This window comes from Oncorhynchus nerka, linkage group LG9a (assembly GCF_034236695.1).
Source record: "Oncorhynchus nerka isolate Pitt River linkage group LG9a, Oner_Uvic_2.0, whole genome shotgun sequence".
Classification (NCBI taxonomy): domain Eukaryota; kingdom Metazoa; phylum Chordata; class Actinopteri; order Salmoniformes; family Salmonidae; genus Oncorhynchus; species Oncorhynchus nerka.
In genome coordinates this window covers 27,878,343-27,895,902 of record NC_088404.1, presented here as the reverse complement: position 1 = coordinate 27,895,902, position 17,560 = coordinate 27,878,343, and the positions used below count along the sequence as shown (strand labels likewise).

Sequence of the window (17,560 nt, the reverse complement as noted above, 5' to 3'; positions counted from 1 at the left end):
TATCTGTTTTGAAGGGTGAGGACACTTTTAAAGCTTGGTCCCTGTTCCCTCACTCTGCAGGTGTGTACAAAGGACAGGTTATCATCATGGAGGGGGGGGGGGGATACCCACCACCACACACACACACACACATTAACACACACAAACACTTCGTGTTTCACTCCTCACCCACAAGAGTAAGTAACATGATGCTTTTACCAGATCACAATCAACCACAAGCTCCCACTGAGCCATGACATTATAGATTTCATGTGTTGGTGAACAGGGGCTCGTATGTGTATGTGTATGTGTGTGTGAACTCAGGAAAGGAAACTGCACTCTCTCACACACACTGGGTACCCCCACACAAATTAAGACATCCAGCTTCCTTTTCTAGCCCCCAGCTAGAGCAGGGTCATCTTGGAAAAACCCCACCTGCCCAGAGCCAAACTGCCAACAACAGCCTATGCAACATTTATTGGTCAATTACTATGTATCAAAAGGCAGGCAAAAACAGATTATGTTGTGTCCTTGGAATATCTACAGTAACAAAAACAGGCAACAATATACTTCAATAATTTGGGTTTCAAAACTATTTCATGTGAGTTTCACTTCCTTGATTTACCAACTAAAAAATGTAATCTACAGTATTTAGGCTTTCAATAGAATTGATTTGGAAAACCACATACGGTACTTCTCCACAAGTGGTAAAAATAAGGCTTTTATTGAACGTTGACCAATTTATCAACATTAAGACTTTGTGAAATATTCAGAACCATTTACTGTACATATGTATACAGTATGAACAACAACTGTATTAAAAGCTCATGAATGGTACTATAGATGACCACGTCATAAACATATAACCATATTCAAGGTTAATCATTAAAGTGGATTACAGAACAAAAGTACAACCAGAAAACGAGTTATAACTAAAGTATAAAATGTATTTGACAGAGACTTAAACTTAACTCTGTATATTCGTTTGAGTCAACATTGGCATTCATTGAACAGAACTGCAGAGATTACAGCACAGCCTGATACACTGACTTCTGGCTGAAATAATGAAGAACAGCTCTCATAACAACAAAAAATTAAGACATTCTGATGTGGACAAACTGGGGAACCTTTGTCCTTTCTTGCCTCCTGTCCTTTCCTTCCACCTCCTCTCCTCTCTATCCCCTCCTCTTCATCCTCTCCTCTCTATCCCCTCCTCTCCTCTCCATCCCCTCCTTTCCTCTCCATCCCCTCCTTTCCTCTCCATCCATCCCCTCCTTTCCTCTCCTCTCCATCCCCTCCTCTCCATTTCCTCCTCTCCATTTCCTCCTTTCCTCTCCATCCCCTCCTTTCCTCTCCATCCCCTCCTTTCCTCTCCTCTAACCTCTCCTCTCTATCCCCTCCTCTTCATCCTCTCCTCTCTATCCCCTCCTCTTCATCCTCTCCTCTCTATCCCCTCCTCTCCTCTCCATCCCCTCCTTTCCTCTCCATCCCCTCCTTTCCTCTCCATCCTCTCCATCCCCTCCTCTCCTCTCCATCCCCTCCTCTCCTCTCCTCTCCATCCCCTCCTCTCCTCTCCATCCCCTCCTTTCCTCTCCATCCCCTCCTTTCCTCTCCATCCCCTCCTTTCCTCTCCATCCACTCCTTTCCTCTCCATCCACTCCTTTCCTCTCCATCTCCTCCTTTCCTCTCCATCCACTCCTCTCCTCTACTTTCTGGCTCTGTCCAGCAGGTCTTTGAACACATCCAGAAGCTCTGGGTCCTCCCCAGCAGACAGTTCCGGAGTGTTCTTCTCAAGCCAATCAGAGGTGTGGATCTGTTGCCTCAGGGCACCAATCAGGGAGTCCAGACTTTCTGCGGGGTGGGACGTCTGGCAGTCAAGCAAGATCAAATCTTCACTGACCAATGGGATGGCATCAGGGATGTTATTATCCTTCTCCTCTGGCTCTTCTGATGATCTGTTCTTGGACAAGGATGTTGACTTAACAGCAAGAGGTTTTTGTGCGTCTGTTGTGTCCCCCTGTGTTGTCTTCTCTGTCCCTTTCTCCTCTGTGGCCTCGTTGGTTGTGCCCGTGTCAAGGGTGGATGTGACCCCATCTATCTCCTCCAAGGCCCTCCTGATCCTCTGCATGCCTACAACAACCACATATAACACCATCTCTTTGATTTAGTTTTCATGTCATTGTATGACTTCACATACTGAGATGAAGAAATGGGAATTAGAGGAAAACAGGATAGAAGAGAGAAGAGGGCGAAAAGGGAGGAGGAAAAAATATCAACATCTCCCTATATCTGTTTTCCTCCCCCACTATCATGAGAAGAGAAAAGCATCTGAATGTACCGAGCGTAAGGTGTTGCTGTCGGTCTGTGAAGACAATGCGGAACCAGCCGGGAGTGGAGCAATGGAAGGCTTGGCCACAGCTCAGCACCACCTTGTGTCTGAGGAAACACCTCCACAGGGACAGTTCCTCCACAAATGACGGTTCATACAGGTACTGACCAAGAGAGAGAGAAAGAAAGAAAGAGAGATAAATAAATAAAGAGAGAGAGGAGGAACCATGTCAGGAAGAACCAAAACAGCAGCTCCACACCATGCAGTAAACCCCAACCTGTTTCAGTATTCTTACCTTCCTGAGGTCAGCCCAGATGTAGAAGCCAGCAGGCCGGTGGAGGTAGGGGACTCCCAGGCTCTGTAGCTCCCCTGTCATGTACCTGTGAGCTGCCTGCATTCTCAGCCTGTTCTCTGGAAGAAACTTCCCATTGATCCAATCTACAGAGTAGAACACAGGTAGATTGAACTCCCTACTTGGATGGTATGTCCTCTCATCTAGTGTGTGTGTGTACCTTTGTCCTGGAGCAGGATTGCAATCTGGTGCTGTATGGGACCAGGGACACCATGGAACATCCCCAGTTTATCTAGAGCTTCCACCAAGTCCCTGTTATCAGAGTACACAGTGCCCACACGCACTCCTGCCATCGCAAAGTCCTGCACAGGGACAACACACAGGAGACAGGGGACAATCTAACAGGATGAACACATAACCCCCAAATAGTCCCCACAACAACATGTACGTACAAACACATTCAGACACATGCATATGCACGCACACACACCCTCACTTTAAACTCTTACCTTGCTCATCCCCCACATCACATGTGTTCTCTGGGGGTCCGGCAGGCTGTAAGCACACCATTGTTAATGTACACTACCGTTCAAAAGTTTGGGTCACTTAGAAATATCCTTGTTTTTGAAAGAAAAACACATTTTTTGTCCATTAAAATAACATCAAATTGATCAGAAATAGAGTGCAGATATTGTTAATGTTGTAAATGGCTATTGTAGCTGGAAATAGCTGATTTTTAATGGAATATCTACATAGGCGTACAGAGGCCCATTATCAGCAACTATCACTCCTGTGTTTCAATGGCACGTTGTGATAGCTAATCCAAGTTTATATTTTTAAAAGGCTAATTGATCATCAGAAAACCCTTTTGCAATTATGTTAGCACAGCTGAAAACTATTGAAAAAGCCATATCTCAGACTGGCCAATAAAAAGAAAAGATTAAGATGGGCAAAAGAACATAGACACTGGACAGAGGAACTCTGCCTAGAAGGCCAGCATCCCTGATCACTGTTGACGTTGAGACTGGTGTTTTGCGGGTACTATTTAATGAAGCTTCCAGTTGAGGATTGTACGAGATCTTCAGTTTCTTGGCAATTTCTCGCATGGAATAGCCTTCATTTCTCAGAACAAGATTAGACTGACGAGTTTCAGAAGAAAGTTATTTGTTTCTGGCCATTTTGAGCCTGTAATCAAACCCACAAATGCTGATGCTCCAGATACTAATAAACTAATCTAAAGAAGGACAGTTTTATTGCTTCCTTAATCAGAACAATAGTTTTCGCTGTGCTAACATAATTGCAAATGGGTTTTCTAATGATCAATTAGGCTTTTAAAATGATAAACTTGGATTAGCTAGCACAACGTGCCATTGGAACACAGGAGTGATGGTTGCTGATAATGGGCCTCTGTACACCTATGTAGATATTCCATTAGAAATCTGTTTCCAGCTAAAATAGTCATTTACAACCTTAACAATGACTACACTGTATTTCTGATCAATTTGATGTTATTTTAATGGACAAAAATAGTGCTTTTCTTTAAAAAACAAGGGCATTTCTAAGTGTCCCCAAACTTTTGAACGGTAGTGTACATTTAATAGGCAGAGTTTGTGTGCGTGTGTGCATCATACCTGTCCATGCTGAGGACGCTGTGGAAGGTTACTGTGTCTTCAAACACTGTCAGCATGTACACCTCATCTACAATGGCGTGCAACTTATGCCTTAGGCAGGGGGAAGGAATGGAGAAAACAGAGAGGAAAAGATAAATCATTTATCATGAATTTCTATTGCACTGTTTTATGATGTATACTGTTCTTTAACATAAAGGCAATACAAGCAGGCAGTAAAAGGCCTCTATCAGTAGGCAGCCGGAGGGAGCAGCGCATTGTACAAACGGGCTGGTTTATGGTTACTACAGCTCAGTGCAGCTCAATGCATAGGGAGGTCTGTAGAGGGTGCTAATGCTGAGTGAACCACAGACTACAACCAATGGTTCTGGGAGAATCCTCAGCCCTTAGCTGCACTTTAAAATACAACTACAGTCATAATACTCAGTGTTATATGCGCAAGAGGGGAAAAAATATTGCACAATATGGAAATATGATATGAGGACAAAACTCACCTCTTGGCAAACTCCAGAAAGCCAGTCATCTCTTGAGGGGAGTAGACATCAGCCAGGGGGTTATGGGGGTTCACCAGGACCACGGCCCGCACATTCAACCCCTGACAGACAGGGCCACAACAAGGGACAGTTACACCAATGAAACTTTCAAATACCTGTATCTTTGTTTTATCAATGGATAACTATTCTGTTTTTTTTTGGGGGGGTCAACCTCGCTAATCGCCTTCCTCATAGCTTCCTCCAGTTTGTCCACAGTGAGGTGGAACGGCCGACTGCCACTGCCACTAGGCTAAAAGCACACACAAAAAGCACTTCAGAAAATACATTGCCCAGAAAATGAAGCCATCAAATAACATCTACAACAATACAACACAGGGTGATATTATGGTATAGGGTGTATTACGTTAAGAAAGGAGACCTACCTCACAGTCGAGATGAACATGGAAGAGCTGAACACCGCTGTACAGATGCATATCCTCAGTGATCACTCCATAGAATGGAGTTGGAATGAGGATTGCATCTAACACACACACAGACACATTGTCAGGATAAACCTTAAATTCAACCACTGAAATCCATGAATTAAATACCATATCTTACACAGTTTGACAAGGCATGGATGATATTTAAAACTATAATATGTGAGACATAGGTGAAATGACTGGACATACTTGAGTCTACGGAGTTGAACTAACCTTCCGGGTCACAAAGCACTGCGGCTATGGATGAGAAGAGGGAGCCACAGCCATTCATCACCACAACCTGAACACACACACACACACACAAATAAAACACTAGCTTTATGAGTAAAAACATTCTTCATAATTGAACTATTCACACCCATAGATGAATCCAGCAATCACAGCCTTATTCCCTAATGGCCAGGATTATAGACTAGATTAGCGCCATTATACAGTACTACTAAGGGCTGAGGCGAGCTCAGTTCACTCACATTGTCTGCTCTCAGTGGCCTGGGCGAACCACAGTAGTGGGACAGGAACCTGGACACCTCTTCTCTCAGACTAAAGAGGGGATATCATCACCATCATTATTAACATCCTCATCATCCTTATCTTTATCGCTGCTGTAATCAACATCTTTCTTGTATGTAATAAAAATGTTATTGAATTGAACTTCAATTATCTCTAACGAATACATGTACATTAACCATCCTTTTCCACATGACATATGAAGTCCTCATACAAGGTAATTGCTTACAAGCGGTGGCCTTTCCAGTCAGGATACTGCAGCAAGGCTGGGTCGATATGAAGCATGTCAGGCTGGGTCATCTGTGGCAGGGAGGCAGGGGCACAAAAAGGGTTTTGATTTATGGACGGAGAGAGAATGGTTACATTCCATTGGAGTGTAATGCAATATAGTTACAGTAAGTACAGAACCACATTCTCCAACAGACACATCACTAGCTATAAATAATGTATCATTCTGATTGACAAAGTCAGTGATTAGCAATGTGGAGCTACCACATGAACCACTCTCCCTCCCCTATTTTCTCCTGTTTCTTCCCCCTCTCTCACCCGTTTGTGCAGCAGATCATAGCACAGCTTGTTCTCACTGGTGCCCATGTTGATGATGCCCTGGAGATGAGAGACATCGAAATCTATCAATCTATCTTTCAGTCAATCTATCAATTATTATCTGTCTAGCACTTTTTACAGAAACATTTGCCACAAAGTGACATGACAAGTGGTATGACACCACACACAGGTCTGGAACGACTGTTCTCAACATGCGGAGCAGCAGCAGTGTTGGAGACTCACATTGGGGTTGTCAGTGTGCTGGTATTTGTCAGCGTGGTACTGGGTGTAGCCCTCCTGTAGAATGCCCTGGTGCTGTCTAATGGAGTTGCCACGGCGGGACAGGTACACACTGTGGCCAGGGGTCTCTGCACCACTTAGTGTGGCCAGTATGCTCTCAGGTTTAGTGGGGCAACGGGCTGGGATGGATGGTGGTGGTTCTGTAGTTGGGGCAGGACAGCCAAATGGGACAGACGAAGTAGCTGGGGCAGATAGGGCGTTAAGTATAGCGGTATGTCCAGAAGTGGCAGAGGGTACAGTTGAGTCAGTAGAGAAAGTAGGAGCAAACGGTGGAGCAGTAGGGGCAGTCTGTCTAACAGCGGCCAGGGCCCCAGTGAACATGCTGAACAGACGGAGCTCATGCTGTCTCTCCTGCTCCGCCCTCCTCTCCTCCTTCTGCTCCCGCCTCTCCTCCGCCTGCGCCTCCCTCTCCAGCCGTGCCTCCTCCAGGGAGATGAGCCGCTCCTCAGCAGACCGCTGCCAGCTTAGGAAGCTGACCAGGGCCTCGTCCAGGGGCCCCCGGCCCCCACATCCACCCCCTCCTCCCCCACCAGCCCCTCTACCTGCACGCCGACGCTTCCTCTGCCTCACAGGGGCTGCAGGTCGGGAACCCCTGGGTCACGCTGGTTCCCTATGTCCCGGCCATCAGGACCAGCAATGGAGGCCCCTGTGCCTGAGGACCCAGCCTGGTTCTGATCACTGAAACCTGAAGACGGAAAGAGAGAGAGGAGAGAAGAGGGAAGAAGGGATAATAGATCACAAAAACGTATTTTGCTTATTAAATCCATACTTACACGTACACTCCCCTACGTATTTATTTAGACAGTGAAGCTAAAACTTTGATTTGTCTCTGAACTACAATATTTGGGATTTGGGATCAAATGTCTCATGAGTCAACAGTACAGAATGTCACCTTTTATTTGAGGGTATTTTCATACATACGTATTAAAGTAGTCCAAAGTTTAGTATGTGGTCCCTGTATGTGGTCCCATATTCCTTGGGACTCTTCAAGCTTGGGACTCTTTTGTCATTTTGGAGTCACTTTTATTTATATTGGATAATCATGAAGGAATCCTGAATAATGATGAGTGAGAAAGTTACAGAGGAACACTCCTAAAAAATGCTGTTATTGTAGCCTCATGGTGAGATGTTAGCATGATCTTTGTGTCTCTAACTTTCTCACTCATCATTATTATTCACAATTAATTTACGATTATTCATAATCATGGTAGCATCCACATTAATGTAGAAGTGTTCAGAGACATCTTCTATTCTTATGTACAATAAAAATGGGTCCAACATTACACAAATATATTATTCATCCATTCAGTTCCTAAGATACAAAACTGCAAATGCAGTCACACGCTTGATATAGTCATTGATTGCTAAGAATATGGGACCAGATACTAAACTTTTCACAACTTTAATACACTATAAGTGAATATGTCCGAATACTTATGAAGAAAAATATATATATTCAAATGAGGGGACTAGATACATAAAGTGATTTTACTTCTAAACGGTAAAACAGATATGTATGAAGCAGTGGCAGTCGGTGCCGTTTAAGGTGATGGAGGACGATCATTTTTTTCATGAGCTTGGCCATATTTCTATTATAGCATATTAGATGACTTTCATTCATATTCTATTCAACCAGCTTAATGTAACATCGATAGGTTTAGGCTACTACATGATACTCAAATTTTCCCTATACCCATCATGAGGTTGCTACAACCTAGCCTATGAATGAAAGTTTACAACGTAGGTGCACAGGTCGAGTGAAAAATTGGAGTAATCAAGGTGACAATACCGCCTTCAACACTCTTGACTACATCTAGCTGATCTAGGGTGTAATAATTTGTCCAACAGTTGCAAACTAGAGTTTCTATTGGACAAATTCAGTTATGTTTATTCCCGTTTTGTTCAAGAAATGTTATTCAACAGAATTGGCGGAATGAATAAACCCCTGATCACACAAGAGTTCCCTTTCATAACAGCCACATACAAACAGTATAATTCCTTCTCGCATCGAAAGTGCTCTCCTCCTCTCACATGTTACCTTTGTTTGTGGACTTCAGTGCACAACACATCAGCTATCTGTGACCAGGCGAAAAAACCTTTCCAAGCCAAAACTTTATATCATAAGTGCTAACCGTTACACACAGCCTACATCGTTGTCACCATATTCGCTAACGTCATCGTCAACATAGCTACTAGAACTAACGCGTTAGTAAACCCACTAAAATAATACAGTACGGTGTACAGTCAGCAAGCAGTTTAGCAGTTACACTGGCAATAAATGAAAAAAATCTAAAGCTTACCTTGACTTGGTAGAGTTCCATTGTTGGATAGCCATAGCCAGCTAGTCAACATAGCATCCCTCTCTGTTTGAGCCGGGTGTTTGAGTAGGCTAAGCTAGCTAGCTGCATTCGCTATCTAAAAGTGGAAGTGAAAACAAAATACAACAAAATATAGCTCTCGCTCTCGCTTCTCTTTCATTTTTGTTCAAAACTGTTCAACTATTGTCTTTGTCAACTACTCACCACAGTTTATGCACTGTAGTGCTAGCTAGCTAATGCTTTCAGTACTAGATTAATTCTCTGATCATTTGATAGGGTGGACAACATGCCAGTTCATGCTGACAGGTTGGAGGACATCCTCCGGAAGTTGTCGTAATTCATGTGTAAGTCAAGGGGTTAGAACCACTAGCCTCCTAGGTTTTATATTGAAGTCAATGTACAGAGAGGAGGATGGAAACTAGCTGTCCTCCGGCTACACCATAATGCTACCCTACAGAGTGCTGTTGAGGCTACTGTAGACCTTCATCGCAAAACAGTGTGTTTTAATAAATTATTTGGGGATGTGAATATATTTAGTATTGGGAAAGGGGGATCCCTAATCAGTTGTCCAACTGAATGTATTGCACTGAAATGTGTCTTCCGCATTTAACCCGACCCCTCTGAATCAGAGAGGTGCGGGGGGCTGCCTTAATCGCCATCCACGTCTTCGGCACCTGGGAAACAGTGGGTTAAATACCTTGCTCAGGTGCAGAACAACAGATTACTACTGTGTCAGCTTGGGCATTCGATCCAGCAACCGTCCAGTTACTGGCCCAACACTCTAACCACTAGTCTACCTTTTGTTTTATCTAAAAAGGAGAATTTTTTTCATGTAGCACTTTTTCATTTCCTTTTTTATTTACTGAGGTGGATGGGAGGACCTCCTCTGAGGAGCCTCCATTGGTATGAAAATAACCTCAAATAAAAGGTGACATTCTGTACTGTTGCCTCATAGAAATCATTTGATCTCAAATCCAAAATGCTGGAATATAGGACCAAATGTACTCATCTTCACTGTACAAATAAATACATAGGCAGAGGAGTGTATGATTATCTGACCCTGCTGGTCATCTATGAACATTTGAACATCTTGGCCATGTTCTGTTATAATTTCCACCCGGCACAGCCAGAAGAGTACTGGCCACCCCTCATAGCCTGGTTCCTCTCTAGGTTTCTTCCTAGGTTCCGGCCTTTCTAGGGAGTTATTCCTAGACACCGTGCTTCTACACCTGCATTGCTTGCTGTTTGGTGTTTTAGGCTGGGTTTCTGTACAGAAACTTTGTGACATCAGCTGATGTAAGAAGGACTTTATAAATAAATTGATTGATTGATTAATTGATATGTGCACAAATCAAAGTGTAATCATGTAGTGTGTTTTTGCAAGGACAAAGTTCAGTTCGAATTGCGCAATGATACAGTGTACCAAGTGTTTGGACTACAACATAATAGTTGTAACTCATACCCTCACTTTTAATAAAAGTACCGAATGAATATCCATGCAAAATTATACAGGGCAAGAGGCATTTTTAGCCAACCTGAAGGAGAGAATCGCGCGCTCGTCGTGCGCTCTCCTCTCGCCATCTCGACCGGATCCTCTTGGTCCAGCCCGGCAGACTTCCCATCAGTGTCATGCTCATCTCCAGACCCGGTATGGTACAGTAGCTCTGGGGGCGCAGCATCGGAGTTCAGCAATCCGTCCTCGGACTCTGCATGCTCACATTTGATCTCAAGCAGCTCCCCCAGCCTGGGCGGATGACCAAACAAGAACCCGCCCGAAGCAGTGGAACCAAAGGCACCACCTGGCAGACCATGGATGTATGCGTCTGCCCCACTAGGCGGGCTCTGGAGGACTTGGTGGGCTATAACGGCACCGCCCAATGAGGAGTAGGATATGGCCGGTCGGTTCGTTAAGACCCGGTCCATAACGTCATAAAACTTCCACGACCTCCCGCCGCGTATCATCCTGTGGTTGTCCTTAATGCGGCGGTACTCCAGCTTCATCTTTTTTATCTTCTCCCTGCACTGGTCGCCAGTGCGATAGATACCGTTCTCCCGCAGGACGTCCGCTATTCGGTTAAATACATGTTGATTTCGGAGGCAACTTTCCAGCTCGAGTTGGACCGACTCATCTGACCACAGCTGGAGGAGTTCGGCCACCTCTGGGTCGGACCAGTTGCTGCCCCGCTCATACTTTCTACCGCGGAAGTCCATTCTAGACGCCACTTTGACAGATGACAGGTCTTCTGAGTTAAACTCTGTTTTTTTCTCTCCAATCAAAGTAGTGATAGCCAAGCATTAGCCCGAGATTGGCTGAAGGCTAATAACCCTGCTAGTACAGGCTATCCTATTCCCTATTATTTAGGCCTAACCTGAATTAGCTAATACATGATTTGTAGGCTAAAATTATTTAAATCGTATTATGAAGCATTCAACTAAAGTAATAACAAAATCGGAGCCTACAACCTCAAAACTAAGGTTTGTTATGCTTACAGTACTGCCAAGCTTCAGTAGACCTACCACTGCTGTCAGCTGTGACAGTTCACGCGACACTTCTGTCTATCCCGGTCTAGACCGGTTCAAGCGTGCCACAAAAGGACTACGTGTTCTATTTTTGACACAGTTAGCAACAATGTCACATAAAATAATCAAATATGGGAAGCGTATCGTACAAATTCTACATCCGGGTTGACTGCACATGCGTGCTGTCCTTATTCCGGGATAACTTTGACCCGTGTTAACAGTTGAGCCACTAGGCTGGAAACGGGCTGGTTTATTTCTCTTGAACCCGGCTGCTTGTCATGGGGTTTGTGTGCGAGCAAGCGTGTCAGAATAAAAAGGATGGCTCTTTTGCACCATCTAGTAGTCAACCGTACAACATTGAACGGAACCAATTGTTTATGCATGAACGTATGGTATAAATCCGGGAGATGGCGGTCGTAGACAACAGTTTGTGGTTGCGCAAGGTGGCGGCGTTCCACTTATGATCGAACGGTGACGTAGAGCTGTAGCACAGATACAGGGTTGCCATGTACATTGTTTTCTAGTAAATTGGGATACTTTTAAAACGATGTCGCGTTGAAAATATATTGGTCGTGGTTTGCGGGTTATTGATGTGGTTACATTAATTCGCACGGAGATGGTTAACTTTGCTAAAAGAAAACGTTATCAAGGGAAGTGTTTTACGTATGCTCAGTTATTGTGTCTCGGGGGCTGCCTGAGTGGAAATGTGAAATGAGCGTGGTTCTTTTATGAAGAAAAGTACTATATGAAACTGACATTAAATGTGGAGAATGATACATTTGCCTCTGTTGGCCATCAAGTAGTCTATTAATTGATATGCCATTGTAGTCTACTTTAGGCCACCATTTGATACAATAAATATTTTGAAGTGATGATATCACTGGTCATAGGCGGGGTCTTGTTTCAGAGGACGCATAGCTCTCGACCTTCGCCTCTCCCGAGTCCGTTCGGGAGTCACAGCGATTGCATAAAACTTTACCAAAAACATCACGGAATGTGATGCCACCAAAACAATAAAAAATGGTCATTGCAAATAAATGTGCCCTTGTGTAGCCTACCTGGAGCTGGCAAAACAATTTAATAAATAGCCTATAACTTCAGTTTATTGTTGTTGTAAACATGTGTTGTTATGCAATTATTAATGGACATGTTTAGTAAATTAAATTAGAAGTCATCAAAGCTCTATCAAAATTCCCCATCAGTTGTTAGAACGCATTAGATTGATGGTAACAGTAGTAAGATTAGGCTAAAAATAAACATATTCAGTTCATATACAGTACCAGTCAAAAGTTAGGACACATATTCATTCAAGGGTTTTTCTTTATTTCCACTATTTTCTACATTGTAGAATAATAGTGAAGACATCAAATCTATGAAATAACGCATATGGAATCATGTAGTAACCAAAAAAAGACATCAAAACTATGAAATAACACATGTGATCATGTAGATTTTAGATATGGAATGGAATGGAATCATATAGATTTGGAATCATATAGATTTTAGATTCTTCAAAGTAGCCACCCCTTGCCTTGATGACAGCTTTTCACACTCTTGTTGCAGTACTCCATTGCTCTCCCTCCTGGTCAAATAGCCCTTACACAGCCTGGAGGTGGGGTTTGGGTCATTGTCCTGTTGAAAAACAAATGATAGTCCCAACTAAGAGCAAACCAGATGGGATTGCGTATCGTTACAATATGCTGTGGTAGCCATGCTGGTTAAGTGTGCCTTGAATTCTAAATAAATCACAGACAGTGTCACCAGCAAAGTACCCCTACACCATCACACCTTCTCCTCCATGCTTCACGGTGGGAACCACACATGCAGAGATCATTCTTTCACCTGCTCTGCGTCTCACAAAGACATGGCGGTTGAAACTAGAAATCTCAAATTTGGACTCATCAGACCACAGGACAGATTTCCATTGCTCGTTTTTCTTGGTCCAAGAAAGTCTCTTCTTATTATTACCTTTAGTAGTGGTTTCTTTGCAGCAATTCGACCATGAAGGCCTGATTCACGTAGTCTCTTCTGAACAGTTGATGTTGAGATGTGTCTGTTACTAGAACTCTGTGAAACATTTATTTGGGCTGTAATCTGAGGTTCAGTTAACTCTAAGGAACTTATCCTCTGCAGCAGACGTAACTCTGGGTCTTCCATTCCTGTGACGGTCCTCATGAGAGCCAGTTTCATCAAAGTGCTTGATGATTTTTGCGACTGCACTTGAAGACATTTTCCGAATTGACTGACCTTCATGCCTTAAAGTAATGATGGACTGTTGTTTATCTTTGCTTATTTGAGCTATTCTTGCCATAATATGGACTTGGTCTTTTACCAAATAGGGCTATCTTCTGTATACCACCCCTACCTTGTCACAACACAACTGATTGGCTCAAACGCATCAAGAAGGAAAGAAATTCCACAAATTAACTTTTAACAAGGCACACATGTTAATTGAAATGCATTCCAGGTGACTACCTCATGGAGCTCATTATTTCATAGTTTTGATGTCTTCACTATTATTCTACAATGTAGAAAATCGTGGAAATAAAGAAAAACCCTGGAACTTTTGACTGCTACTGTACATATTATTAATATTTAATTCAGTGATTAAAATGATGACCCCATCCTTCGTAGCTTATTACAGCAGGCTATTGGGAAACACAAGCATTTCTTACCTCTAAATCACCTACCTATTCATGTTGATTTAATGAGTCTGTTAATTTTAACTAAGCAAGCTGCTAAATTGTTTAGTTTACATATTGCCTACATCTTGTCTAGGCTACTGTAGACTATCTGAAATTAGATGTAGGCCTATCAGCGGCTATAGGCTACCTGCCTTTATCTAAGCAAACCATGGCAAAATGTAATTACAATCATAAACCCAGATTTTAGTCTGTAGCCTATGCCTATTGAAATGACAAGTCAATCTCGCAAATGGGCGGTTTATAGTATTGTAATGACCTGACTAGATCATAAATGAACAATTGTCCAGACAGAGGCTTGAGTTTGCGAATTGACGGTTTATTAAACCAACTTTACACAGGCTACTGTTTGGGCCGTAGCACACGCCAAATAGATGACAGATAACCCACAAGCCAATCGTGACCTTCTCTTGTGAAGCCCAGACGTAAGAGAGGGAGAACAAAGGCTGAACCTGGTCTTAACTTCCAATGCTCCACCCCCCTGCCCAACCCCCCCTCCACGCCACTCCGCCAACCACCAGGATGCCCGGCATCAGAACATTCCAGGCATTCCCGTGATTGGCAGATAGCAGGTTGATTGACATGTCGGACCCCGCGAACACCGGGTACTGGTCAGTACAACACAACCACCTCCTAGCCTAGCACATAACACACAGCTGTCTGTGCGGGTCGCTACACAGCCCCCCCCACCACAAAGTCCCTCGTCCCCGAGGGAACAAACAAAGTCTCTGAAGCGACCCGGAGGTCTCCTTTGCCTGCGTGGCCGTGATGGTCGCAGAGTGCCCCTCTGGGAACCAGGGGATGAAGGCAGGGATATGGGGGACAAGGAAGCGGGAACGGGTAATACAGTCCGTGGCTCTGGGGAACCACGCGGTGACACAGGGGGAGACAGGGGGAGGGCTGTCTGGAGCCTTTTCTGCGGCACCTGAGGGTGGGTGCCTGGAGAATGTCATTGCCAGAGAGGGGAATTGTGGGGGTTCCTGGGGTTTGGGGAGAAGAGGCCCCTCTGTATGGGGCTAACCTGTCCCGGTGCAGTGCCACCTTTCTCCCCCTGGGAGGAAGCTGCACCCGTACACAACCTCCCCTACCCTCTCCAGGACACTGCAGGGTCCCACCCAGTGACTGTCCAACTTGGGGCATCTGCCTTTTTCCTTAGGGGCTGTAGACCCAGACCAGCTCCCCAGCCACAAAGTGCCTTCCCCGGGTGTGCACGTCATAGTTCCTTTCTGCCTCACACCTGCATTCACCAGCTGCTCTCTGGCGAAGGTGTGGGCTGTCTCAGGCGGTCCTGGAGTCTCCGGGCATACTCCGGCCCCGGAGGAACATGAGGGCTATCCAGGGGCCGACCAACGCCATCTCCGCAGGGTGCGGATCTCTCCCCCAGCATGAGGAGGGCAGGCGTGCAGGAGGTGGAGTCTTGGACGGCGGAGCGGCATGCCATGAGGACCATAGGCAGGTGCTTGTCCCAGTCACGCTGGTGTTTGGAAGAGACGATGGCCAGCTGCTGTCCAAGCGTTTTGTTGAAGCGCTCCACAAGGCCATCACTTTGAGGATGGAGAGGAGTAGTGCGGGTCTTGTGCATACCCAGCCTCTCACACATGGTGGCGAACACACGGGACTCAAAGTTTCTGCCTTGGTCGCTGTGGATGGACTCTGCAGCTCCAAACCTGCTGAACATCCCCGCTGTCAGGGCGTCGACGATGGTCTCTGCCTCCTGGTCAGGCAGAGCATAGGCCTCGGGCCATTTTGTGAAATAGTCCATGGCCGTGAGCACCCAGCGGTTTCCACTGTCTGTGGTGGGGAACGGCCCAACTACATCCACTCCCACCCTCTCCATGGGAGCCCCCACTGGGAACTGTTGGAGCTGAGCATGAGAGCGGCCTGGGGGCCCTTTCTCGCTGTGCAGTTGTCACAGCGGCGACAAAAGTCCTCCACATCCCTCTTGTGCTGCCCCCAGTAGAAGCCCTGACGGAGACGGCGCAGTGTTTTTGTGACCCCAAAGTGTCCAGTCCCCACCCCCATGAGTACTCTGGAGCACAGCCTCCCGCAATGCTTTTGGGACCACCACCTGCCACCTCTCCTCTCCCGTACCTGACTCCTTCCATGCCCGCTGTAGCACGCCATCAGCCAGCCGCAGTCTCTCAAACTTCGACCACAACCCTTTGGTCGCGAGTGAGAGCGCTGTCACCTCTTCCCATGGTGGCCTCACCTGCGCCTCTACCCACTGTAGCACTGGCTGTAGGTCTGTGTCCCGTCCCTGCTGCTGCCGCCATTCAGCCACGTCAACAGTCTGCAGCTCACAGCAGACAGGCCCGCTCGCCCGACACACTGTGGCACAGACACCCTCCTCTGCCCGCAGCTCTCTCCCGTCCCTCTCTCCGTTCACAGTGGCGGCAGCCGTCTGCAGTACAGGGCCGACGGGACATGGCGTCGGCGTTGGAGTGGCGTGCCCCTGCCCTGTGCACCACCGTGAAGTCATACGGCTGAAGCTCCTCCAACCAGCGTGCCACCTGCCCCTCTGGCTCTCTGAAAGACATGAGCCACTGGAGAGCAGAGTGGTCAGTCCTTACAGTAAAGGGCAGACCACCCAGGTAGTACTTGAAGTGTTTGACGGAAGCCACAACAGCCAAGAGCTCCCGCCGGGTGACACAGTAGCGGCGCTCATGTTTGTCAAATGTTTTGCTGAAGTACGCCACCACTCTCTCCCCCTCTGGCCCCACCTGGGCCAGCACCCCACCCATGCCCACATTGCTCGCGTCTGTGTCCAGGATAAAGGGCAAGGTGAGGTCAGGGGGGGCGAGCACGGGGGCCTCGATCAGTGCACGTTTGAGGGTGTTGAACGCCTCCTCACACTCCACTGTCCAAGTGAAAGCCTTGTCCTTCGGCAGCAGGCGGTTCAGTGGAGCAGCAACGCTTGAGAAGCCCCGTACAAACCTCCTGTAGTACGAGGCCAGGCCCAGGAAGCTCTTCAGCTGGCGCTGGTCGGTGGGGGTGGGCCAGTCTCTGACAGCCCCTACCTTGTCCTCCATGGTGCTGATCCCCTCCTTCCCCACTCGGTGGCCCAAGAAGGACACCTCTCTCCTCATGAAGTGGCACTTCTCGGGGTGGAGCTTCAGACCTGCGGCAGCCACCCTCTCCAGCACACGCCGTAGCGCCCCCAGGGCTGACTGGAAGGAGCTGCCATGGGCCAGGATGTCATCGAGGTATACCAGACACTGCTGTCGGGGGATGCCATCCAGCACCCTGTCCATCAAACGCTCAAAAGTAGCTGGAGCGTTGCACAGGCCAAAGCACAGGACCTTGAACTGCCAGTGTCCTCTGTTAGTGGAGAACGCAGTTTTGGCTCTGGCCTCTGGGGAGAGGGGCACCTGCCAGTAGCCGCTGCGGAGGTCTAGTGAGGAGAACCAGGAGGACCCCCTAACCAGGTCCAGCGACTCATCGATACGTGGTATGGGGTATGAGT

At 46.3% G+C, this 17,560-nt stretch overlaps 1 protein-coding gene across 1 annotated transcript; it reads right to left on the bottom strand.

Moving 5' to 3' along the window:
• Nucleotides 1–687: 687 nt before the first annotated feature.
• Nucleotides 688–11,573, bottom strand: accs (1-aminocyclopropane-1-carboxylate synthase homolog (Arabidopsis)(non-functional)). Its single transcript, XM_029667832.2, is given in 16 exon segments — nt 688–2,109; nt 2,318–2,471; nt 2,604–2,746; nt 2,821–2,962; nt 3,110–3,155; nt 4,232–4,321; nt 4,723–4,823; nt 4,934–5,011; nt 5,145–5,242; nt 5,418–5,484; nt 5,675–5,744; nt 5,941–6,011; nt 6,258–6,317; nt 6,501–7,138; nt 7,141–7,242; nt 10,411–11,573. Coding segments are annotated over 16 exon segments (2,961 nt in total). The 5' UTR covers nt 11,087–11,573; the 3' UTR covers nt 688–1,684.
• Between the last annotated feature and the right edge of the window lie 5,987 nt (nt 11,574–17,560).